Source organism: Pongo abelii, chromosome 15, assembly GCF_028885655.2.
Source record: "Pongo abelii isolate AG06213 chromosome 15, NHGRI_mPonAbe1-v2.0_pri, whole genome shotgun sequence".
NCBI classification, from domain to species: domain Eukaryota; kingdom Metazoa; phylum Chordata; class Mammalia; order Primates; family Hominidae; genus Pongo; species Pongo abelii.
This window is the reverse complement of record NC_072000.2, coordinates 77,715,270-77,740,987: the sequence shown is the minus strand read 5'-3', so window position 1 is coordinate 77,740,987 and position 25,718 is coordinate 77,715,270. Positions and strand designations below refer to the sequence as shown.

The following is a 25,718-nucleotide window of genomic DNA, read 5'->3' as shown; positions in this document are numbered from 1 at the left end:
GAGACGGGGTTTCACCGTGGTCTCGATCTCCTGACCTCGTGATCCGCCCACCTCGGCCTCCCAAAGTGCTGGGATTACAAGCGTGAGCCACCGTGCCCGGCTGATTAATTTTTTTTTTTATTTTGAGACAAAGTCTCGCTCTGTCGCCCAGGCTAGAGTACAGTGGTGCAATCTTGGCTCACTGCAACCTCTGCCTCCTGGTTCAAGCGATTCTCCTGCCTCAGCCTCCTGAGTAGCTGGGATTACAGGCACCTGCACCATGCCCGGCTAATTTTAGTATTTTTAGTAGAGATGGGGTTTCACCATGTTGGCCAGGCTGGTCTTGAACTCCCGACCTCAAGTGATCTGCCTGCCTCGGCCTCCCAAAGTGCTGGGATTACAGGTGTGAGCCACCGTGCCCAACCAATTATTCATTTTTTAAGTAATGAAAAACAAGATAAATAATACATTGGTTTTATTACTTAACTAGTAATAACGCCATATAATGTATAACTGAAATTATAACTTATTAGTGAAGTAAAGAATATTATAAGAGATATTGTGTTCCTTCTACAAATGTGTGAGTGAACATATATCAAACTCTGGTGTTAGGCTTTTATTTTTATTTTTTAATGGGCAGCTTTTCAAGCCAGAGTAGGCTCAGAGAGACTCCCCTGGTGTTAGGCTTTTGAGATTAATTAAAGAATAATCTCTGGGCGCGGTGGCTCACGCCTGTAATCTCAGCACTGGGAGGCCGAGGCAGGCAGATCATGAGGTCACGAGTTCAAGACCAGCCTGGCCAACATGGTGAAACCCTGTCTCTACTAAAAATACAAAAAAATTAGCTGGGCGTGGCTGGGAACAGCGGCTCATGCCTGTAATCCCAGCACTTTGGGAGGCCGAGGCCGGCGGATCACCTGAGGTTGGGAGTTCGAGACCAGCCTGGCCAACATGGAGAAACCCTGTGTCTACTAAAAATACAAAATTAGCAGGGTGTGGTGGCGCATGCCTGTAATCCCAGCTACTTGGGAGGCTGAGGCAGGAGAATCCCTTGAACTCTGGGGGCGGAGGTTGCGGTGAGCTGAGATCGCACCTTTGCACCCCAGCCTGCGCAACAAGAGCAAAACTCTGTCTCAAAAAAAAAAAAGAAAGAAAGAAAGAAAGAAAAAAGGCCGGGCGCAGTGGCTGACCCCGTAATCCCAGCACTTTGGAAGGCCGAGGCAGGCGGGTCACAAGGTCAGGAGATCGAGACCATCCTGGCTAACACGGTGAAACCTCGTCTCTACTAAAAATATAAAAAATTAGCTGGGTGTGGTGGTGGGCGCCTGTAGTCCCAGCTACTCAGGAGGCTGAGGCAGGAGAATGGCGTGAACCCGGGAGGTGGAGCTTGCAGTGAGCTGAGATCGCGCCACTGCCCTCCAGCCTGGGAGAGAGTGCGAGACTCCGTCTCAAAAAAAAAAAAAAAAAAATTAGCTGGGCGTGGTGGCGGGCGCCTGTAATCCCAGCTGCTTCAGAGGCTGAGGCAAGAGAATCACTTGAACCCGGGAGTTGGAGATTGCAGTAAGCCGAGATTGTGCCACTGAACTCCAGCCTGGGCAACAGAGTGGGACTCCGTCTCAAAAAAAAAAAAAAAAAAAGGAGACACACTATAGCCAAAGAAGCCTTCACTTGGGCTCTGTCGCTCACATGAGACATGTTTGGCATATGCACTCATGTTTTCATGTTTCTCTGCAGCCTGTGAAGCCCCGCGCACCAAATCCCTGGTTACAAAGTTCAGTCCCAGGCCTAACCACACGAAGCAAAGTTCGTTCATCACTTGTCAAAGATCTACGCACCTCCCGCGAGAAAAGGATTGCTGTGGGACCATTTAGATCCGACTACTCAGCTCTTCATCTGGGTAAATTCTCAGAGAGAACATTTTCTTCTCCCATCATGTCTTCTCCCTCTGGAAGGAAAGGTGCTCATCTCTAAGCTGAACACTTGTCTTACTTCAAGATGCAGGAAGCAGTGGACCTGGTCACGTTGGGTCTTTTTAATTGATACTGTAAAATCTTGTTGTCACTATGTTTATAAACAAAAATCATTTAACAGTAGACCTCATGTCTTAATGTGCACTATTTACATGGAAGGTTAAAGAAAATTGACATCACATTAGATGACAAAGCGTATTTTTCCAGGCCCCAGAAAGGTAATGTACTAAATATGGGTCAGAGTTCCAAATCTTTCTAAAGCAGTAATATTGAAGGATCCAGCATCTTTTCCAAATGGTACAAATTGCCCTCTGAAACCCAAATTAGGGCTGGGCACCGTGGCTTATGCCTGTAATACCAGCACTTTGAGAGGCCAAGGTGGGTGAATCACATGAGCCCAGGAGTTTGAAACCATCCTGGCCAACATGATGAAACCTCATCTCTATTAAAAATACAAAAAAATTAGCTGAGTGTGGTGGTATACACCTGTAATCCCAGCTACTAGGTGGGCTGAGGCAGGAGAATAGCTTGAACCCAGGGGGCAGAGTTTGCAGTGAGCCGAGATTGCGCCACAGCGTTCCAGCCTGGATGACAGAATGAGACTCTGTCTCAAAAAATAATAAAACAAAATAAAATAAAACCCAAACTAGAATCCCATTTGTCTAGGAAAGAAACAGCTTAGGTGACTTTTTAAATCTACGAGTCTAGTCTTGTTCTAGATTAGGTTCTTTAACTGCAGCCCATAGAGCAATGTGGAAGCCATGTCACGGGACTATTACAAAAAATCCAGGCCAGCGTAATCATTTCCCCGTTTGTACTGTGTGGGTGGATGTGAATGCATCTCTACCCTTGGGAAACAACTCCGCAGTTTCACAAGGCAGATTAGCAATTCTCATGAGCCTCAATGTACTTAATATTTGAAATAATCAAGCATCATAGAACAGCTGTAAACTGAATCTATATCATAAGATGGGATTCTGTAAGAGCACATGATGCCCAAAAATTGCCATGGATGAGGAAAGACCCAGATTTCCAAGTAGTGTGAATCCAGCTTCCTTTCCTAAATACTGATTGCTGTTTATACCCTAAAATGTTTGAGACATTCATTAATGAAAATAAAGACAACATGAACCTCTCCTCTTTTTTCTTCCCCTAATCACATCCTTTCTTCCCGTGGCACTGTTATTGTCAAAAATATAAAAAGCAAGGCCGGGCATGGTGGCTCACGCCTGTAATCCCAGCACTTTGGGAGGCCGAGGCAGGCGGATCACCTGAGGTCAGGATTTCGAGACCAGCCTGGCCAACATAGTGAAACCTTGTCTCTACTAAAAATACAAAAATTAGCGGGGCGTGGTGGCAGGCACCTGTAATCCCAGCTACTCGGGAGGCTGAGGCAGGAGAATCATTTGAACCTGGGAGGCGGAGGCTGCTGTGAGCCGAGATCTTGCCACTGCACTCCAGCCTGAGCGACAGAGTAAGGCTCCACCATCTCAAAAAAAAAAAAAAAAAAAATATATATATATATATATATATATAGAGAGAGAGAGAGAGAGAGAGAGAGAGAGAGAGAGAGAGAGCACGCAATATTTTCTCCTGTAAATTCCTAACTGCTATGAAACACGGTGGCAGGGAGGGTCTTTGGGGATATGAGCTAACTTCATAACAGAAACTCTTCCCTTTCCTTGACTCATGTAACCCATGGAATGTGTATTACCTTACACTTTCCCTTTAAGTGAAATACTAATCTAAAAAGCACTATCACATGGCTCAAAGTTACTTCCGCATCTAACCTGAGGATTCTGGGATCTGGCTACTATGAGACATTCAAGACAATGAATAATTCTGTATGAGCACTTTCTCAGCCCCTCTATCTTTGAATTTGTCATTTCATAGTGAAAGGACTTTATTGTGCACTCTTTGCTTTGCTGGCAGGAGCAAGAGAGCCTAACTGAACCCTTCAGTCAGTCAGCCAGCAAGACCATACAGAGGGTCTATTAGGCCGTCAGCACTGTGGGAGACGGAGCAGCAGCAGAAGAAATGGCCCTTGTCCTTGAGGAGTTTACAAGGGGTTTTAGAAGACAGACACACAAGAACCTTTCAAAGACAATATGCTTAATTTAGTGAGAATTGTGTGGTACACAGCAGATGTGCTGTAGGAGTTCAGGAAAGGGGGGCAGGAGTCGTCATGGAGACATGGGAATTTGTGTTGGATCTGAGATGGCACAAGATTTAGGCAGAGAGGAGGAGAGAGGACCTTCCAGGTAAGGGGAGGGATGGGAGAAAAGGCTGGGGGAAGGAAGGAGCTCAGCAAGGGTCCATGACAGCTCCTTTCCCCTCTCCTGTTTCCACAGTGGTTCCCAAATTTCTTCACAACAGAAAAGCAGGCATCTGCTCTCCTTACCATCATGGTTTTGTTTTTTTGTGCTTTGTGTTTTTTGTTGTTGTTGTTTTTGAGACAGGGTCTCACTCTGTTGCCCATGCTGAAGTGTGGTGGTAAGATCTCAGCGTACTGCAACCTCAACCTCCTGGGCTCAAGTGACTCTCCCACCTCAGCCTCCTCAGTAGCTGGGACCACAGGCATACACCACAACGCCTGGCTATTTTTTATATTTTTTGTAGAGATGGGGTCTCACTATGCTGCCTAGGCCAGTCCCAAACTCCTGGGCTCAAGTGATCTGCCCTCCTAAAGTGCTGGGATTACAGGCGTGAGCCACTGTGCCCAGCCATGTTTTTGTTAATCTTTTTTTTTTTTTTTTTTTTTTGAGATGGAGTCTCGCTCTGTTGTCCAGGCTGGAGTCGGGGTGGCATGATCTCGGCTCACTGCAACCTCCGCCTCCCAGGTTCAAGCGATTCTCCTGCCCCAGCTTCCTGAGTAGCTGGGATTACAGGCACATACCACATGCCCAGCTAATTTTTTTGTAATTTTAGTAGAGACGGGGTTTCACCATGATGGCCAAGCTGGTTTCAAACTCCTGACCTCAAGTGAATCCACCTGCCTTGGCCTCCCAAAGTGCTAGGATATAGGCGTGAGCCACTGCACCCAGCCTTGTTAATCTATTAACAAAATGTTATAATGACAAAATGCTCCAGAAGCTCCACAAATCCTTTTATAAAGGACCCTACCTGTCCTTCCTGGCTGAGGCATTTACGGGTGATTCTCACTTCTCACAAAGATAAATGTGTCAGGTGTTTCCTTTTCATTGCTGCTGTTGTCATCTTTCCTCTCCCTTGCTTCTGCCATACTCATTAACTCCATTGGTTGATTAGACAAGGGACTGATCCCTATCCTGCCATAAAAGAAAGCTTCTGTTTGGGCCAGGATGTGGGAGAAACATGCTGACCTTCCCTTAGTCAGGATCTAGAGAAATTTTTCATTTTTCAATCAAGGTTCATGTTTCCATTGGTTTACACGTTCCATCTAAGTTACCATCCCCCTCGTGAACCACGTCAGCCAGACCAACAGCAAGTGGGGGTTGTGGGTCAGAAGGAAAGCACCTGTGTTCGAATTTCCTCTCCCCTACCCTCACCCGTCCCATCATTTCTTTTTCTTTTTTTTTTAAGGGACAGAGTTTCTCGCTCTTTCATCCAGACTGGAGTGCAGTGTTATGACCTTGGCTCACTACAACCTCCGCCTCTGGTTTTCAAGTGATTCTCATGCCTCAGCCTCCTGAGTAGCTGGGATTACTTGTGTGAGCCACCACACCCGGCTAATATTAATATTTTTTTAGTAAAGACAGGGTTTCACCATGTTAGCCAAGCTGGTCTCAAACTCCTGGCCTCAAGTGATCCACCTGCCTCAGCCTCCCAAAGTGCTGCGATTACAGGCATGAACCACCCACACCCAGCCTTCCCATCATTTCTTGATGGGCTATATTGTCAGCAAACATTTACCAAATACATAATTAGTAGTCATCATGGATATGCCAGCAAATATCACATGGTTTTTCTGACTTTGGGGATTTGTTGTGTAATTGGATAAAATGGGCTTTTCTTGTTGGAGGCAGCAACAGAGCCTTTCAGAGGTCAAGAGCAAGCTGGTTACTCTTTTTTTTTTTTTTCTTTTTGAGACGGAGTCTTTGTTGCCCAGGCTGGAGTGCAGTGGCACGATCTTGGCTCACTGCAAGCTCCACCTCCCGGGTTCACGCCATTCTCCTGCCTCAGCCTCCCGAGTAGCTGGGACTACAGGCGCCTGCCATCAAGCCCGGCTAATTTTTTGTATTTTTGTAGTAGAGATGGGGTTTCAACGTGTTAGCCAGGATGGTGTCAGTCTCCTGACCTCATGATCTGCCCGCCTCAGCTTCCCAAGGTGCTGGGATTATAGGCATGAGCCATCGCGCCCAGCCTCGTTACTCATTTTTGAGACCCCAGTTATATTTTTAAAAATGAAGTGCCAAAACTCAATTTTAAAAAGTTTTGGTAGATTTTTAATGTGTATGCTTAAAGTTTTTGTTTGTTTGTTTTTGAGACAGAGCCTTATTGTGTCGCCCAGGCTGGAGTACAGTGGCACAGTCTTGGCTCACTGCAACCTCCACCTCCCAGGTTCAAGCCATTCTCCTGCCTCAGCCTCCTGAGTAGCTGGGATTACAGGTACCCACCACCACCATGCCCAGCTAATTTTAGTATTTTTAGTGTAGACGGGGTTTTGTCGTGTTGGTCAGGCTGGTCTCAAACTCCTGACCTCAAGTGATCCACTCGCCTTGGCCTCCCAAAGTGCTGAGATTACAGGCGTGAGCCACTGCACCTGGGCAAGTTATCATTTTTTAACACAAACAATTACAATGAGTTTCTTTTGAAATAATTTTTTAAAAATCAAAATTGACATGAATGTTCATAGCAACATAGGGAGACCCCCATCTCTACAAAACATAAAAATACCAGCCTGAACAACATGGCAAAACCCCATCTCTACAAAAAATACAAAGATAGCTGGGCATGGTGGCATGTGCCTCTGGTCCCAGCTGAGCCCAGGAGTTCAAGGCTGCAGTGAGCTCTGATCATGCCACGGCATTCCAGCTAGGCAACAAAGCAAGACCTTGTCTTAAAAAAAAAGATTCCATAGAGAGGATCAGGCAGTTAGTGCCGTCATTAGACCACACTATCCCATCAACGCCAAACTGTTGTTTGGAGGGCTTTAGCTCACAGCACCATGCAATTCCCTAACGCTTCTGAGTTTGAGACTCCCCCAGACAGAAGCTAAGTGGAGCACATCAGACTTCCAAAAGCCTCTGCAAAGCCATGTGGTATTGTGGGAAAATGGTAGACGCAAGTTCAAATTACCTACTGCTAATAATAAATGTGTGACTTTGTGCAAATTACTTTATCCTTCTGACTTTTACTTTCATCACTTGTAAAACGAGAAGAAGACCATCTCATGGGTCTCTTGCATGTGGTTCCCAACCAGGCTGCATGTTAAAATCGCAGTTTAAAAATATGACAGCCCAAGTCACACCTCCTGCAAGTTAAATCGGCGTTTCCAAGGGTGAGATCCAGACACCAATAGATTTTTAAAGCTTCACACGTCATTCTAATCTGCATCCACGGTTGAAAATCACTTGTGAAGCCAGGTGCGGTAGCTCACGCCTGTAATCCCAGGAGTTTGGGAGGCTGAGGCGGGAGGATCACCTAAGGTCGGGAGTTTGAGACCAGCCTGACCAACATGGTGAAACCCCGTCTCCACTAAAAATACAAAAATTAGCCGTGCGTGGTGGCCGGCGGCACCTGTAGTCCCAGCTACACGGGAGGCTGAGGCAGAATTGCTTGAACCTGGGAGGCGGAGGTTGCAGTGAGCCGAGATCACGCCACTGTACTCCAGCCTTGAGCGACAGAGTGAGACTCCGTTTCAAAAAAAAAAAAAATCACTGGTGAGAATTAAATAATGTTACTGTACTTACGTAAATCAGGTGCCCTGTTAGTTCCTAGTCATTCCTCAATTTAAATTTCAAACCAGCAATTGACTGTGCTTTTGGTGTGTGTTCTAAAATTTTACCACTAGATGTCACTTTGACCATACAAGTTGGTTCTTGGACGCTTCTGCTTCTCTGTTCTGAGTAACAACCATATAGCACCACCACAACCATTTGTTGAACACCTGCTGAATGCCAGGCAGAGTGCCAATTTTCTTTCTTTTTTTTTTGAGACAGGGTCTCACTCTGTCACCCAGGCTGGAGTGCAGTGGTGCAATCATGGCTCACTACAGGCTTGACCTCCTGGCCTCAAATGATCCTCTTGCCTCAGCCGTCCCAGTAGCTGAGACTATAGGCACGTACCACCGCACCCAGCTAGTTTTTAATTTTTTTTGTGGAGATGAGGTCTCCCTCTGTTTCCCAGGCTGGTCTCAAACTTGTGGGCTTAAGTCATCCTCCCATCTCAGCCTCCCAAAATGTTGGGATTACAGGCCACCATGCCCAGCTGCCAGTGATTCTTAGAACACATGACTTCCAGTCACATAACAACAAATAAGCAAGGTAGTTATTATCCCAGTCATGAAAAAACGGTTACAAAGAATCTGTGACTTGTACAAAGATACAGTTAGTGGCAGAACTGGGATTCCAGCTTCATTCATTCATCCACTCATTCAAAAACACTGAACAGGCTGGGTGCGGTGGCTCATGCCTGCAATTACTGCACTTTGGGAGGCCGAGGCGGGAGGATCACTTGAGCTCAGGAGTTCAAGACCAGCCTAGGCAACATAGTGAGACTCCATCTCTACCAAAAAATAATAATAATAATAATACAAAAATTAGCCAGGCATGATGGCATATGCCTGCAGTCCCAGCTACTCAGAGGCTGAGGTGGGAGGATCACTTGAGCTCAGGAGGCAGAGGTTACATGAGCCGAGATGGGGCCACTGCACTCCAGCGTGGGTGACAGAGCCAGAACCTGTCTCAATTAATTAATTAAAATTTTAAAACACTGGGCCACTCGCGGTGGCTCACGCCTGTAATCCTAGCACTTTGGGAGGCCGAGGCAGGCGGATTGCCTGAGTTCAGGAGTTCGAGACCAGCCTGGGCAACATGGTGAAACCCCGTCTCTACTAAAATACAAAAAATTAGCCGGGTGTGGTGGCAGGTGCCTGTAGCCCCAGCTACTCGGGAGGCTGAGGCAGGAGAATCGCTTGAACCCGGGAGGCAGAAGTTGCAGTGAGCCGAGATCACGCCACTGCACTCCAGCCTGTGACAAAGTGGGACTCTGTCTCAAAAAAAAAAAAAAATTTTTTTAAAACACTGAACATTTACTATGTGCAAGGTACTGTATACCTGGTACTGGAAATTCAAAGATGAATATAGCATAGTTCTCATTCTCCAGATGTTCTTTTTTTTTTCTTTTCTTGATACGGAGTTTCGATCTTGTTGCCCAGGCTGGAGTACAATGGCACGATCTCGGCTCACCGCAACCTCTGCCTCCCGGGTTCAAGCGATTCTCCTGCCTCAGCCTCCCGAGTAGCTGGGATTACAGGCATGTGCCATCATGCCCTGCTAATTTTGTATTTTTGGTAGAGACGGGGTTTCTCCATATTGCTCAGGCCAGTCTTGAACTCCTGACCTCAGGATCTGCCTGCCTTGGCCTCCCAAAGTGCTGGGATTACTGGCGTGAGCCAACGTGCCCAGCCAGAAGTTCATTTTTAACCTTCACTTGTAGGTACATTTGAGAAGAAAAGGTAGGCACTTTTTTTATAGTTGTTCTTGGCCCCAGGGTAGCTCTGTCTTCGAAAGAACTTAAATGTTGTGTTCCTAAGAGGGTAGGATGACCCTTAGGTAGAGTTTTCCACTGTGTCCAGCCACTATGATAAAAGAATATTTTTGAGAGCTTATTAGGTAACTAAGAAGCTAGAGATCACATCTGGTCTGTTTTATCACTGCCTTATTTAATTATTTATATCCTCAGCAACAAACTATTGGCATTGGGTATGTAACTAATTTTTAATCAACAAATGTTTACTGAATAAATGAATTCCTAGTACTGTGTTAAACATTGTGCAAAAAGAGCCGTGAGAGAAATATGTAAAGAAGCCTACATCTGCCCGGGCGTGGTGGCTCATGCCTATAATCCCAGCAATTTGGGAGCCTGAGGCGGGTGGATCACTTGAGGTTAGGAGTTCGAGACCAGCCTGGTCAATATAGGGAAACCCCATCTCTGCTAAAAGTACAAAAATTAGCTGGGCGTGGTGGCCTGCCTGTAATCCCAGCTACTCGGGAGGCTGAGGCAGGAAAATTGCTTGAACCCTGGGGCGGAGACTGCAGTGAGCCAAGATCGTGCCATTGCACTCCATCCTGGGGAACAAAGAGAGAGTCCATCTCAAAAAAAAAAAGAGAGAAGAAAAGAAAAAAGAAGTCTGCATCTTATTCTGATAAGCAAATCTGAATATTTCCTTCCAAAAGTAGTACCTTGTTTTAAACGCCTCCGCTGATTCATCCCTAAGGTGGGAAAGACTTAGAGATCTTGGAGAAGACTCTAAATGAGCCAGGGACCAGAGCATTATTGTACTGCTTGATTTGATCTGTAGATTCGGGGTCTAATGACTGCTCTGGAGTTTGTTCCCATGTTGCAAGGATACCAGCTGTATCTGTTTGAGTTGTCATTCATCAACCAAGCAGTTTGACAATTAGGACCGTTAAGGATGACCAGGCTGGGTCAGACCTATCCAACAGGTTAAAGGTTATTCAAGTTATTCAAGTAGTGGTCCTCAAGCCTGGTTATAAATCAGAATCACCTGGGGGAGCTTTGCAACTATATACAGACCCCACTCCAACCTACTGAATTAGAATACTAGGACCTAGGAGAGAGACATGAGACTTTCACATAGGACTAGGGTTGAAAATGAGTAGTTCAAGATCCATCCAGTTTTACTCATATATGGCTCTGCAATTCATAAATGTTGCCTTGATTTTTTTTCTGTATTCTGATTGTATTCCCTCCCTGGGTAATGAGTGCCATGCATTTACTACCTAAAGTTTGGAGTAGTCTTCCTTTATATTGGTCCTAAGCTTAACTCTCCTGGAACTTTGTAAGAGACATTGAAACCTAAGATTTGGGGATTTGAGAGATGAGTTCATGTTGATCTTACCCATGCCATTTGTAATATTATAGGTTGAGCTCTCCCACAGAGCTTGCTTAGCAGTCACATGCCCATTCTTGAGATTTTTCTTAGTTCACAAGAAGCTCTGGCTTTATCAAGAGATCCGTTCTGCACCAGCTAGACAACCTTTGTCCACTTTGTGCAACAGGAGAAAAATAATATCTGTTCCTCTGATGATTGTGACCCAGGATGATTGCAGCTTAGGTCATTCAGGACAGGTAAGCACTTGTTGCCAGCTTAGATTAAAGTCCTGTTCTGAGTCTAGTCAGCCTGTTAGCTTTGGAGAGACCAGGAAGGGAAATATTCTTGCATTTAAGGGCTCAAACACAAATGTATTCATTTGGAATGATAATCTAGATGGTTCATAGAACAGAGACCAGAGGAGGGAGTCAAGTGGAAGTATTTGTGGTAAAGTATAGAAGGGAATAAATAGAGAAGGAAAGTACTAGGGTCATGTGCCTATGTACCTGCCAAATAGAAAGAAAAAAGATCTGGTTTAAGAACATCACATTCCTTTAAAAAAAAAAAAAAAGGCTAAGTATTTGGAGATGAAGAGCCACAATTGGGGTGATCATTTGGGAATCTCCAAGTATTCTTTGGTGAGTTAATGTTTCTAAGTTGCCTTATGCACAAGTGAAAGAGAGAAAAAGAGGAGAGAAAGGGAGGAGAGAAAGGGAGGAGAAGTGTCATCAGGTCATAGCCTGTATATCATCACCCTAGGCAAGTTAGGCCTGGCTAGAATCAGTCTGCATAGATAACTTGCTGGAGCCTGGTTGGAAATTTCTATACTCCAGGGATGAGATTTCTGGTTGTATTCCTAAGGGACCTCACAATTGACCCTGTTCTCAATTGACGTTATTAAAAAACTGGTCTTCAGGAATTGGTCTGCCCAAGATGAAAATACTGTAGCCTCTGATTCCAATATAGGAGCTCAAAGATGCTCTGGCTGCTCTATGATCAGCCCTCAAAGTAATGATAGCTTTTTCTGGCATTTCCTTTCATCTAGAGATTTCAAAGTATCTCCCAAACATGTGCCCATCCCACAGGCAGCTGATTAAGCCACATCTCTGACATTCATCTTTCACCCGGGTCCTCCCCACAAATTGGAGACTGAGCTGGATTTAGAGTGTGGGCCTCTGATTCAAGGTCTCACAGTGAATGCCCACTCTCTCTCTCTTTGCTACCCAGTCTTAGGCAGTTTGTGGTTCTCCCACAGGGCGTAGCTCTGTGTAGGGGCCTGTGTATCAGATCTGCCTGCTTCTTTGCTGTCATCACCTCCCACTATTTACATTTCTGGGTTCCCTGGTGTCTCCGCAACTAGGCTGTGCCTTAGCTGTTCTGTATGTGAGAATTTTTGGAGAACCTCCAAGGATTCTTCATGTCTTGTCATCCTTCATCCCAATTCATACCCCCCACCCACGTGTCCCACCTCCCCCCAGCCAGCAAAGTACAGTCCTGTGCCCTTTGGTTTCTTCTTCCTCCTCCTCTCTCTCTATCCTCGACTTCCATTGGCAGAAGAAAGAGGAGCCTCAGACCATGAGCTTGTAAGAGAGAGAGGAGTGGGAAGGAAGAGTTTCTTCTCTTGGGTTGCCCTCTTGTTCCCAGGGAGGGGGCCAAGACCATGAACCTTGGCCTCCGTGGGAGGAGGAGATTAGCAGGATGAGTCTTTACCTCCATCATCCATCCTCAGGGTGCTGCTGACTTGTTTCCGCTGGAGGTAGGATGACTCAGCGCAGACCCTTGATGGGGAAATCTGTCTCAGAGGCTGAAAGGAAAGCAACAGAGGGCCACCACTGGCCTTGTTCTTTAATTTTCATATCAGAAAGACTTCACTGAGTTTGGGGAAATGGAGCTTAATTCTCCCTGTTCCCCAGTGTTGGCAACTCCAAACAGAATTTCCCAAAGGAATGACCCTGTCCACAGGAGTCCAAGAGAGATGGGCAGTGGGATTCCAAATTCAGAGTGCAGGGATAGCCCCCCACCTGGAGGAGACCTTTATTTAGTCATACTCCACCACTGTGCTTTTGCCTACTAATTACTATAACCACCGGTGATCATTATGTGATAATTAGCACATGCCTTTTTTATAAATCCCAGAGCACCACCCCAAAATAAGTGATTGTGTCAGGTGGCAAGCCTGCTCCTAGAGACAGTTCCTAGAGACAATTCCTCACTCATTCATTCACTAAATATTTAGGAAACTACTGTAGGCCAGGCCCTATGCTAGGCAGCCATGAGCAGGAAGGTTGCTCTCCCTGTTGTTACAGTGCCGACATGTTGCTGGATGGCTAGGCACTGAGCAAGTTTACCCATGGGATATGTGTATCCAAAGTGGAAATGTGGTGTGTATAAGAGGGGCACCCAACCCAATGTGCCTGGGAGAGGGATATCAGGAAGCCTCCCCTATAATAGTAACTTTGAAGATGAGATCTGTAGGAGAGGCAGGAGGAAGCAAATGGAATCCAACTTAGGGTAAACCTATGCTATTTGTATGAGTTCCCCAAAACTTAAAGTTAAACCCAAAGTTGCCTCTTCATATAAACCCTCCAAAGTAACTAATAGGCTATGCCAACTACAGTGCAGCCAACTCTACTTCTGTACAACATGATGCTACTTTGGAAAAGTGTGAAATCCTACTTAAGTGGAAGGTGTAATTATTGCAGAGTATTTCAGGGAGGAAGATGGCACCAGGGAAATAGGCATGAAAATCAGGTTCCTCCATTATTTCCACAACCTGGTCTAATTCTCCATGCCCTTGGGATGGCCTGGGTCTGTGACAGGAAATAGGTTTTTCTGTCTCTGTTTGAGCAACAACATCCTTCTTATCAGCTGCTCCAATGAGGGAGACACTGATGTCCTTTTGCAGGAAACTAACAGGAAAAGAAAGAAAGCTTACCACTAAATACACATCCTGAGGGTGAAATGAAATGGCTGCTGCTTTGACTGCAGTGTAGAAAAGGGCTGAATAAATAAATACACCATTCCTATTGTATAGTCAGAATTCCTGGGGGTGAGTCCTCATCTCTTTACCCTGTCTTTCCCTTCTAAAATCCGCTAACCCGACAAGGGGCCGAATAGTTTTCTCTGGCTATTAACAGGTATGGAAACATACAAGTCTCCTCTGTCCCAGACACAGAGGAAACACAGAATAGGAAGGAGAGAAAACCAGAGCCACAGGAAGAGGAACTTGATATTGGTGTACATCTCCCCTTCATGTTTACAGAACTTTCCCAGCAACTTCTGCTTTGAGACTTTCTGTGTACAAATCTGGTAATGTTTGGGAACATTTCGGGAGAAGAAAGGGCCAGGGCTAGTGTAGCTCAGAAAATCATCGGAGCTCTTTAAATCACAGCTGCACAGGTGACTTGATTTAGAGGGAGAGGTGTAAACTGTCATTATCTGTGAATACTGAGCTCTAATCCTGTAGCGCTGCAGTGGAGACTGCTAGAGAAGATGATTCCCGATCTGAAAACAATTCCAGCCTAGAGGATCCTAAGGCATTTCCTTGTAAGGGTAGTTTTCTTCTGTGTGGAAAAGAAATGAAAGAACATGTGCAAATATGGGCGGGAGAAGAAGAAACAGAGACAGAGACAGAGAGACAGATAAGTTGCAAAAACTTGGATCTTTGTATTTCTTTATTTTCTTTTTGTTTTCTTTTCTTTTTTCTTTTTTTTTTTTTTGAGACAGAGTTTCACTCTTGTTGCCCAGGCTGGAGTGCAATGGTGCTACCTCGGCTCACCGCAACCTCCGCCTCCCGGGTTTAAGTGATTCTCCTGCCTCAGCCTCCCGAGCAGCTGGGATTACAGACATGCGCCACCACGCCGGGCTAATTTTGTATTTTTAGTAGAGACGGGTTTTCTCCATGTTGGGCAGGCTGGTTTCGAACTCCCAACCTCAGGTGATCTGCCCGCCTCAACCTCCCAAAGTGCTGGGATTACAGGCATGAAGATCCACGCCCAGCCTGGATCTTTGTATTTCTACAGTGTTTTTAGTTTAAGGATCATTTACACTTTAGGAGGTTTTTGTTTTTTCTGTCTTTCTTATGTAATAATTATGGGTGAGCCCTGAGAAATGACTCAAAGCCAAAATAATGGGGTTTTCTTGATTATAGTTCCTCATTTTTCCTGGCCACAGGCCAACCTTCAATATCCTCCACCTTTATAAGGAAGACAGCTTCAACCCAGCCCTGAAGGGTGACTCCAGCCTCTTAGTGATCTTTCTTTCATGTTGCAAACTGGACTCTCAAGATTCTTTTTTTTTTTTTTTTTTTGAGACAGAGTCTCACTGTTGCCCAGGTTGGAGTGCAATGGCGTGATCTCGGCTCACTGCAACCTCCGTCTCCCGGGTTCAAGAGATTCTCCTGCCTCAGCCTCCCAAGTTGCTGTGATTACAGGCGCCCACCACTGCACCCGGCTAGTAGAGACGGGGTTTCACCATGTTAGTCAGGCTGGTCTCGAACTCCTGACCTCAGGTGATCCGCCCACCTCGGCCTCCAAAGTGCCGGGATTACAGGTGTGAGCCACCAAGCCTGGCCAACAAACTGGACTCTCGTCTTCCAACTTTCTAATTGCAAAATTGCTCTTTATTTTTATGGGTTCTTATTACTTCCAACCCAGGTGTGAAAACATCTTCTTGGACACCCTTATCCCATCTGTAGGGCCTGTGTAGGTCCCTCTTTCTCTCATTCTTAGTTGAGGATTGACTCAGTAGACTGCACAAGGATGACCATATTTTAAAAGGGACAAAGGTCACATAGCCAAGTCTCTGTTCATTCTACCAGGCACAATCCCTTCTCTCTGGATTCTGGTTGGGGCCAGGCTCAGACTTTTGTGCATATAGAAGGTGCTGCCATAACTAGCCCATTTTGCTGGTTTTGGGCATACCCTTCTTGGTATAGGGCAGGCAGGAAATTAGACTGTGTTATGGCTTTGGTGGTCATATTTTATGAACCCCAAATCTAGAATTGTGCTCTGGCGAGTATAGGGTGCTAATGGAAAAACTGAACAAAATACATGGAAATAAGGCCACCCTGGAAAAGTAATGAGAGTTCAAAGTATTTCCTTCCAGTAGCTTGGAGAGAATATCAAATATCACACGTTTATTAATAATGTTTTTTTTTTTTTTTGAGACAGAGTCTCGCTCTGTCGCCCAGGCTGGAGTGCAGTGGCATGAGCTCTGCTCACTACAAGCTTCGCCTCCTGAGTTCATGCCATTCTCTTGCCTCAGCCTCCTGAGTAGCTGGGACTACAGGTGTCTGCCACCATGCCCAGCTAATTTTTTTGTATTTTTAATAGAGACGGGGTTTCACTGTGTTAGCCAGGATGGTCTCGATCTCCTGACCTCGTGATCTGCCCACCTTGGCCTCCCAAAGTGCTGGGATTGCAGGCATGAGCCACCATGCCCGGCTATTAATAATGTTAACAATAACTAATGATTATTGAGAATTTACTATATGTCAGGTCCTGAATTATGTATATTATTTAATTTACTCCTCATAAAAGGGTTCCTTCTAGGAGCTAGGGGAGAAAACCAGCCATTGTATACTCAATAATGATATTAATGGTAATAATAGTTATTATATATAACAGTTATATATTACATAAAATATGCTGGCCCTGAATTGAACATATTCTCTATTTTGATTTTTGAATATTTAAAAATATACACATATATTTCTTTTTTTTTTTTTTTTTGAGACGGAGTCTCGCTCTGTCGCCCAGGCTAGAGTGCAGTGGCGAGATCTCGGCCCACTGCAAGCTCCGCCTCCCGGGTTCACACCATTCTCCTGCCTCAGCCTCCCGAGTAGCTGGGACTACAGGCGCCTGCCACCACGCCCAGCTAATTTTTTGCATTTTTAGTAGAGACGGGGTTTCACCGTGTTAGCCAGGATGGTCTCGATCTCCTGACCTCGTGATCCGCCCGCCTAGGCCTCCCAAAGTGCTGGGATTACAGGCTTGAGCCACCGCGTCCAGCCTCTATTTCTTTCTTTTTTTTTTAAGAGATGGAGGAGTCTCACTATGTTGCCCAAGCTGGCTTCAAATCCCTGGCCTCAAGTGAGACTCCCACCTCAGCCTCCCAAGTAGCTGCCACCATGCAGTCTCTAATTTAAATTTTAAACAAACCCTAGATATTATTATTATCTTAGAGTAGGCTGCTTCTAAAATAGCTCCCAATGATCCTCTTGCTGGTCTTTACATCCTTGTGTAATCTCTTTGAGTGTGGGCTGGACCTAATGACTTACTTCTAACTCACAGGATGTGGCAACAGTGATGGGATGTCACATCCGTGATTGGATTACAAAAGACTATGCCTTCTGTTTTGCTATTACTCCCTCTGGTGAGCCCTCTCTCTTGCTCTTGCTTGCTTGCACTGATGAAGTAAGCTGCCACGTTGTGAGATGCTCTACGAAGAGGCCCATGAGGCAGGGCACCGAGGGAGGCTTCTGGCCAACAGCTCCTGGGGAACTAAGGCCTTAGGAAGCGAGTCCTGCCAACAATAACCAGGTGAGTGAGGCAGGAAGCAGATCTGTCCCAACTGAGCTTGAGATGACTGTGGTCTTACAAGAGACCCAAAGCCAGAGAGTTGACCCACAGGAACTGAGACGATAAACGTTGTTTTAAGCTACTGAGTTTTGGGGTAATTTGTTATGCAAGACAAGATAGCTAATACGTATCTCGTTTTATAGATGAAGAAAATGAAGCTTTAGGGTGATGAATCAATGTTCCCCAAATTACACAGTTGGTAAATGGCAGAGCCAAAGCTTTTGGACAATATTAGGTTCTAGGTTCTAGGGTCTGAATTTAAGTCTGCTTTCTCATGAGGTTCCAAGTGATTGGGACACTGCAGTTCTGGAAGAATTCTACTCTCTGAAATCCTTGGAGTATAGCCATGTTTCCAGGAAACTCTTTGTGTGCATAAAAACAGAGATGGACAAAAGTTTAAATGGTGCTAAGTGCTTTGAGTCGGTCCACTCCCTGCTGCAGAAGAATGGCTGATCCACCCATAGATCTGGTGATAGTAACCAGGAGCTCCAGTCAATAGCACAATGGCAGAACTGAGAGCTACAGTCCATCCATTTTTACAGGCACTCAAGCCATCTTACCCATATTATGTAAAGCAGGTGGAAGGGGGCATACACTTTTCTTGAGGATGAAAATGAATGCATTTAGTAATGAAAATGCATTGTGTGGTATTTAAAAATTACATGAGCTCTGGAATCAGATAACAAATGGTTCTGCCTGAGAGACCAGAACACCTTCTTTCACTGATTTTTTTTTCCTTCCCATCCCTGAAACAGAGCCTTGAACTTTGGAACCACAGTGCCTTGTTCCATCGCGGAAAGCAGCGTGGCACTTCCCTGTGGTGAAAGCACCCCAGCTTGAAAGGGTAAAAACACCTTCTCCCAGATAGTCTCCCTTTGTTTAGCCAGTGCTTTTTGCCAGTGGTCACCTTAAGGAAATCAAACGAAGGTATGCTCCTTGGTTGGCTGCATGAATCTGTCCTTCCTTGTCAGCTTTGCCCAGAGCAGCAGGCTTTGAGCTCTAGGAGGATTTCCAGGTGGCAGCAGAACAACAGTCCCATAGGCTGGAGCCTGGCACGCCTTCCCTTTTAACCAGTGGCAGAGGCTGCACTTTGCTGGTGTAATTATGCAACCCAGTGTAAAGTCCACATGGCTGGGGGTAGGGGGTAGGCAAGGCAGGACTGTAAGCTGGCTCAGCACTCTGATTGGATTTTTTGACTGTTTTTCTAGCTTTTCTTACCCTTTTCTCTCCTGCCCCCTCATCTCCTCCTCTTCCCTCCTTTTCCCTCCCCTTCTCTCTAATCCCTTCATCTTTGTCAGCCTCCACCCTCAGGGATCCCTAACTCAGGAAACTACCTCTTATCAAATATTTTGGCTTGCCTCCAACTGCTAGTGGCAGGCAGCTCTGGCCCTTGTCTGCTATCTGAGCGATTTTCTTCTCCACCGGTTGTTTATTTCTCTAATCTAGTTGGAATAGGAATCGTGTGTAGAATCCAGAGGAAAAAAATCCAAAAGCAAAAAATGGATCCTTTCCCTAGTGAGACTGCCCCTGTGGGCTAAAATAGAAATGCAAGGAGACTTGGATTCTTCTCTCTTGAAAACTGATATTATGAAAGAGCAGGAGAAACAGCATTAGTGTACAGGAAAGCCCAAGGCACACTATATCACTCCTCAGATATTGGACTTCACTCTGAGTCCTCTATTTTCTGCTTAATTGGGATTTATAAATGCTATTTTTGCCCCGAATGTGCCTGCCATCTTGGTCGTGCCCAAGTGGCTCTGAACAGATACCATCTGCAGGACCTCCACAGCCAGCCATGCAACAGGAAGCTGCAGACTCCCAGACTCCAGTGTTCTTGCTTTCTGAGAGGGAGCCCTGAGAATGATGGAGAAGCACAAAACACAGGAAAGAAAAGAGAAAAGCTGGATGGAGTAATTACACGATCGGGTTACCTTGTGCACATGAAAGCAAAATGTAAGATACAAGCAATAACCCCTCCAGTACTGCACAGTCTTTGATAACACAATAGCCTTCTGTTATTTCAAGGCATGTTCCTTAAAACCTTCCTTAAGGTTTTCCCACTTCTTACTAGGTTGTAACATATTTATTTTATATGTCCTTTCTTAACTGGTATTCACAAAGAATAGGAATGATAGATGTGTGTATATGAGCAAAAGCATTTATGCATGCTTTTTTCTTTTTTTTTTTTAGTGTATGAAATAGCGGCTGACTTTTGTGACAATTTTCCAACTAGTTTTGTGATAGTAATTTCGCTGCATTCCTCAACTTAGATGGCAAGTCCTCTTAGCAAGGCTGGCCTAATTCTATGTTCTCTATGGCACCTAGTCACTATGGCTGTGCAAGAGCCATTATTACCCAAAGTATCAAAATAATGGTCATGCCCTCCTATGACGTTATTGTTTCCTATCTGTCAGGACATTAATTGTCTTCTAACTTGCTCTAAAATTGGTAGCACGGCACACTGCCAAGACTAGAGAGAAGCAAGCTGCTGGTGATATATTAAAAGGCTGTGTAAAAGGACATACTGGAATTTGCTTTTTCTTGGGGCATCTTCACATTTGCATTACTTCATATGTTATGGGATGTTAGCTCAGGCTTGCCTTATATCTTGGCGTCTATCTTATCATGGTCAATGTCTGATCTTCAACTGAATGATTCAGACATCTTTAAGTTATTTTGGCTTTTCCACTTTCCTTTCACAGGCTTTTTGTGAGTCATTGAATTGAATGGGAGGTTATTTCTAAATTGGAAGGTGAGGAAGAGAGAAGGGGGAGGAAAGTTCCGGAAAATAACTAGGAAAAGGCACTTTATTGTTATGTATAGTTACTGGAGGGATAATTTCTGCTTAGTTTGGTGATAGAAGTATGTACTTTATTTAAACTTGACTAAAAATATAGGCTAGAAAAAAGACAATATTTTTCTGAATAATAAACCATACAGTTTTAGACTCTTTGTAGCTTGCTCTGCAAAGAACAAGGAGGTTAGTAAATAGAAGAAATATGAGACAAAGAGTTAGCAGAAAGAAGAAAGGGACAAAGCATAAAATTTCCAAAGTCCACCTCCTTGAGGTGAATGCCTCCTTTTTTTTTTTTTTTTTTTTTTTTTAAGACAGAGTCTCGCTCTGTTGCCCAGGCTGGAGTGCAGTGGCACCATCTGTAGAGACAGGGGTTTCACCATGTTGGCCAGGCTGGTCTCAAACTCCTGACCTCAGGTGATCTGCCCTGCTCGGCCTCCCAGAGTGCTGGGATTACAGGCGTGAGCCACCGCACGGCCTGACAGTGTCTTAACCTATCCCTGGGTGTTATGTTTCATGGCCCATGGGTATATGTATCATAGGTGGGGTTGTGAGAAGGTACATTTAAATCTGATTTAGAAATTGAAAGAGTAATCAGACCAGCATTTTGTTATTTAGGAGCAGGAAAAGTGGGTGAAAAAAAGGAAAAGCAAAAAGCTAATGATGAATATATTTCTAGGAGCACAAAAGTTTTTATAGCAACACCAGATTTCTCAAAAATGCCTACTGTGATTTGTACCCAAGTGAATAAAAAATGCAATCATTTATTCTTGTGCATTGTGCCAAGTGAGAAAAAAAAAAAAAAAAAAAACCACAACCCGGCAATTCATTCAATGGCCCTAATTTAGACTGCTAGGAAGAGAGGTTTAGAAAAAAAAAAAGAGAGAGAGAAGCTTTTAAAGTATCTGACACACAGCTAGTAGGGCTATTTAAGAACTGCTGAACAGAAAAACAAAGTGGCAGTGAGAGGTGGGGGAAAGCAGAATTCTCATTTCCAGAGCATCACAAGGGTATAATGTGGCCCGCTTATTAGAAAGTTGCGGGCCGGGCGCGGTGGCTCACGCCTGTAATACCAGCACTTAGGGATGCCGAGGCGGGCAGATCACCTGAGGTTGGGAGTTCGAGACCAGCCTGACCAACATGGAGAAACCCCGTCTCATGCCTATAATCCCAGCTACTCGGGAGGCTAAGGTAGGAGAATCGCTTGAACCTGGGAGGCGTAGGTTGCGATGAGCCGAGATAGCGCCATTGCACTCCAGCCTGGGCAACAAGAGAGAAACTCCGTCTGAAAAAAAAAAAAAAGTTGCTAATGGCTGTCTGGTCAATTGGCAGGGGTCAGTCAGGAGTGGATCTGGAAGCTGGAGAACTCTCAATACGCCACTTCAGTTTATTGACGACATTTATAATTGCAACGGAAGTTGACTGATTTCTGCTAAATGAAAGTTTGCGCTTTGCCCTTTAGCATTGAGGCTCCTGGAAAGAACTTCAATGAAATTGGGTGCATTGAGACCAAAGAAAAGAAGGGGACATTTTTATCTCTCTGATACCTTTCTCCCCAGGGCTTGGAAACACTTCTTAAACACAACCTCTGAAGTTGGTGTTTTGTAAGTACTACCCCTATGAATAAAGCTAGCAGAGATAAGCTTCTCCTTGCAGGAAGGGAGCTGGAGAAGTGGAAGAGTTTACAGAGAAAACTCTACAACAAAGAGTTAACCCTTCCCGGGTAACCACGGATGTGAGCGTCTACCCTGCCTTTGCTTTCTACTGCGCAACCAAACTGTGCACAAGCGTGAATCAACCTTAACCGTCACATCTCTTGCCAGTTAGCTTAACAGACACTTTTAGCAGCCTATCATAACTTCGAATTGCCCAACCCTCAACCAATTACAACTAAAGCTTGGGCTAGGGCACTCCAGGTCCGGGCGGGGCGAATACCGGGTTTAGGAAAAGGGGCGGTAAAGAGCGATGACGGGCGGATACACTAAGCCAATCAGAGAGGAGAGCTGCCGCCCCACTATCCAATGGATAGGTTAGAAGTATGAAAGAGGGTGGGCCTGTTGTCATGGGGGAGGTGGTGGCGCTTGGTGGCCACTGGCGGCCGAGGTAGAGGCAGTGGCGCTTGAGTTGGTCAGGGGCAGCGGCAGGTGAGTGCCGGTAACGCGGGTCAGAGATCTGGGGGCCGTCGCGGGGCGGAATCTCCAGCTCAGCACTCCGGAGGCGGAGGCCGGAGGAAGGGGGCCTGGCCTTCGGGTCGGGGCCCGGGCCGGGGCCGGGGCCAGGGCGGAGGCGGCGGGGGCGGCGGCGAGTTCGCGCTGACTGGGCTAGGGGGAGAATGGCTCGGCTTCTGGCTGCGGAGTTCTCCCGAGGAAGGTAGGCTACGGCCGGACCCGCGCGGGTCAGGCCAGGAGGTCCCTTGCGACTTCCAGCTGCTCCGGTCTAGGGCGCTGACCGGCGGCCAGTGTATGAGGAGTAGGTATCTGAGGAAACGGAAGCGGCCAGGGTCCCAGAGAGGGGGTGACCTGTAACGACCTGCTCCGAGGGCGGGGTGTCTTGGGAATACCCCGGACGGCTTGGGTGCCAGGGAGAAGAGGAACCCGGGAAGCCCGGCAGCGGCCGGTGTGGAGAGAGCGGGGTGGGGGGTAGGGGAACTGGGAGTGGCCCGGGTCCGAGGGAGGTAGGGAGGCCGAGGGTGGCCGGGGTCCCGGGTGACAGGGAGCAGACTTGCTTCAAGTAGGGGCGTCTGAGGAAACGCTCGGAGGGGGTTGGGGACCCTCCTGAGAAAAGCGACTGTCCAAGGGAGGGGGCTCCTGGGGAGATGAGGAGCAGCGGGTTTTCGGAGGGTCGGACGAGTAGAGATCTTGCACCGCCTGGGGGAGGAACCGGAGCGCCCTGCGCCCCCATAGCTGAGCTGGGATGGGAGATCCAACTGGCCTGGCCGCTCCGGGTCTGAGGATCCCTAGGGGACCAGGAAAGAAGTCCTCGAGGAGTGGCTCGCCTTTGAGACCGGGGTGAAGAGCCAGCAGGGAAGTGGAAGTTCCCGCGGTCGGAGAGGAGTCATGCAAAATGGGACGGAGATGGACGGAGGTGGGGGAGAATCCCTATAGGAGGGGATAGTAGATAAGGTAGAGAAAGAAAGTTCCCCGAGGAGAGAGTAATGGTTTCGTGGAACTGGCTAGGACAGTAGATATATGAGGAATTAACAGTGGAGCCATGTAGGTTCACAGGTCTTCAGAAATAGAAGAAACTTCAGTTTCATAATTAATACCAAGATGACATCTAGGACCAAAGCAAAGCTCCTAAAAGCAAGGTTAAGTGACTTGTTTTAGAAAAGAAATTTGTTTTAGGATGATGGCAGTAATATTAGGAAATAGGTTCATTGACAGGGTGGGGAATTTGAGAGGGAAAAGGGGAGGAGTAGCTGAACTAAAGGAGTAGAAGTAGATACCTATGAGAAAGAGGGCAGGCATACTCGGCTAAAGTGAAAAGAAGTTTGAGTTCCAGTTCCACCACTTAGCTAAGTTTCTGTGCAGTTTCCTCATCAGAATGCTGATAGTAATAGTTCCTACTTTATAAGGTGGTGGTCGTGTTTTTTTTTTCATGTGAGTCGGTATTTGTAGAGCTTTTAGGTTAGTGACTGGCACATAGTAGTGTGTACTGGATTGTTCAGTAGACGATAAAGACCTGACTTCTTAAATAGAAGATAAAGACCTGGCTCGCAGATGTTAGCTTGCATCAAAATCACCTGGAGGGCTTGGTAAAATGTAGATTGCTTGGCTCCACCTGGGGGTTTCAGTAGGTCTGGGGTGGGGCCCAATAATTTATATTTATCTCAAATGATCACGTTGGTCAGAGGACCACACTTTAAGAACCACTTTAATGAAACCGGTAATAATGGTAGCAACTTTAAAATACCTGCCCATCCTGCTAAAGAGACAGGTAGAGGCAAATTGCCCAAAAGATCCTATTATAAAGGATACCCATTTTTAAGCCTGTGTTTTTCAAATTGTGGATTGTGATTTATTAGTAATTTATAAAATCAATGTTGTGAGTTTTTACCAGCATTGAAAATAAAATGTAGAACAGAATAAACTGACATTGCATTTGGTAAGGAAAAGTATTGTTTTGGGAAACTTTTCTCCTACATGTATGTACTAGGTCACAATGTAAAGTGTATTTCTTTTTTTGAGTTCCTGGCCAAAGGATAAAATATATTTCTTACAGTTAAAAAAGTCTGAAAGCTGGGCGCGGTGGCTCACGCCTGTAATCCCAGCACTTTGGGAGGCCGAGGCGGGTGGATCACTTGAGGTCAGGAGTTCAAGATCAGCCTGACCAACATGGTGAGACCCCCCGTCTTAAATAAAAATACAAAATTAGCCGGGTGTGGTGGCGCGTGCCTGTAATCCCAGCTACTTGGAAGGCTGAGGCTGGAGAATTGCTTGAACCCCGGAGGTGGAGGTTGCAGTGAGCTGAGATCATGCCATTGCACTCCAGTCTGGGCAACAAGAGTGAAACTCCATCTTAAAAAAAAAAAAAAAAAAAAAGTTTTTTTGGGGAGTATTATATTCTATTAAATTTCTTCAGTTTCTGATTTGGTTCCTCCTGTGTTTGTCTTGTCACATATTGTGTTATGCCTCTGACTCTGGAACTTTTTTGGATATTAAGAATCTTTGGCATGAGAACTTAAGGGAATCTGAGGCAGAGAAATTGAATGGTGTTTCTCAGATGTGGTCCGCTTTTGTTTCACTTGTGCCCTCTTGTTCACCCTTTCTTTTTTATCACTGTACTGTAAAGCATTTTTTGTAAAAACCTGAGTATACACAGACATATTGACAGTAAACAACACTGAAATGGACTGGCTTGAGAAAATTTCATGTATAGAAAATAAGTGAAAACAAAGTAAGAAACATTGCAAAAGAGAAAAATGAAAAGATATTTCCTTTTTAGAGAGTAAAAATATTAAGTATTTCTTGTCCTTACACTAATATAAAACATATACAGATATTTTTAAAGGAACTAGATATACTATTTCTAGGTCTTTGTAGAGAAAAGAAATAGTGGTAATATGTGACAGCAAAATGCACCCGGGATAGAGGCTTAACTACAAAGTAAATCATTTATTAAGCGGGAGCTTTTGTTTTGATGGTTTTCTCCCTTGAGAATAAACTGGATGTGGTACATGTTGTAAACTTGTTTGAGGAACCTAAATGTAATTTACAGTGTGTTTTTAAGAAGAATATATGTGTTTTATCTGTACGTGGTTTGATTTTTCTTCCATTGAAAGCTAGATGGTTTATATTTAGGAGTTGATTTAGATCTGTTTTTATGGCTGTTAAGAACAGAGGAAGCAGTATTGAAAA

At 45.4% G+C, this 25,718-nt stretch overlaps 2 protein-coding genes across 52 annotated transcripts in view; both read left to right on the top strand.

Annotated features, from left to right (window-relative positions):
* The window catches only part of HEATR4 (HEAT repeat containing 4), a 58,963-nt gene extending 55,853 nt beyond the window's left edge, over nucleotides 1-3,110 (top strand). For all 3 annotated transcript variants that reach the window (XM_063715905.1, XM_024231979.3, XM_063715904.1), the window contains one exon: nucleotides 1,714-3,110. In XM_063715905.1, the coding sequence (XP_063571975.1) occupies nucleotides 1,714-1,950 (237 nt within the window). In that variant the 3' untranslated portion in view covers nucleotides 1,951-3,110. The remainder of the gene's footprint in view (nucleotides 1-1,713) is intronic.
* A 14,196-nt stretch (nucleotides 3,111-17,306) lies between these two features.
* The window catches only part of NUMB (NUMB endocytic adaptor protein), a 193,311-nt gene continuing 184,899 nt past the window's right edge, over nucleotides 17,307-25,718 (top strand). For 23 of the 49 annotated variants that reach the window (XM_063715222.1, XM_063715204.1, XM_009249258.4 and 20 more), the window contains exon 1: nucleotides 22,376-22,505. The gene's annotated coding sequence lies outside the window, so the exon portion shown is untranslated. 49 annotated transcript variants of the gene reach the window in all.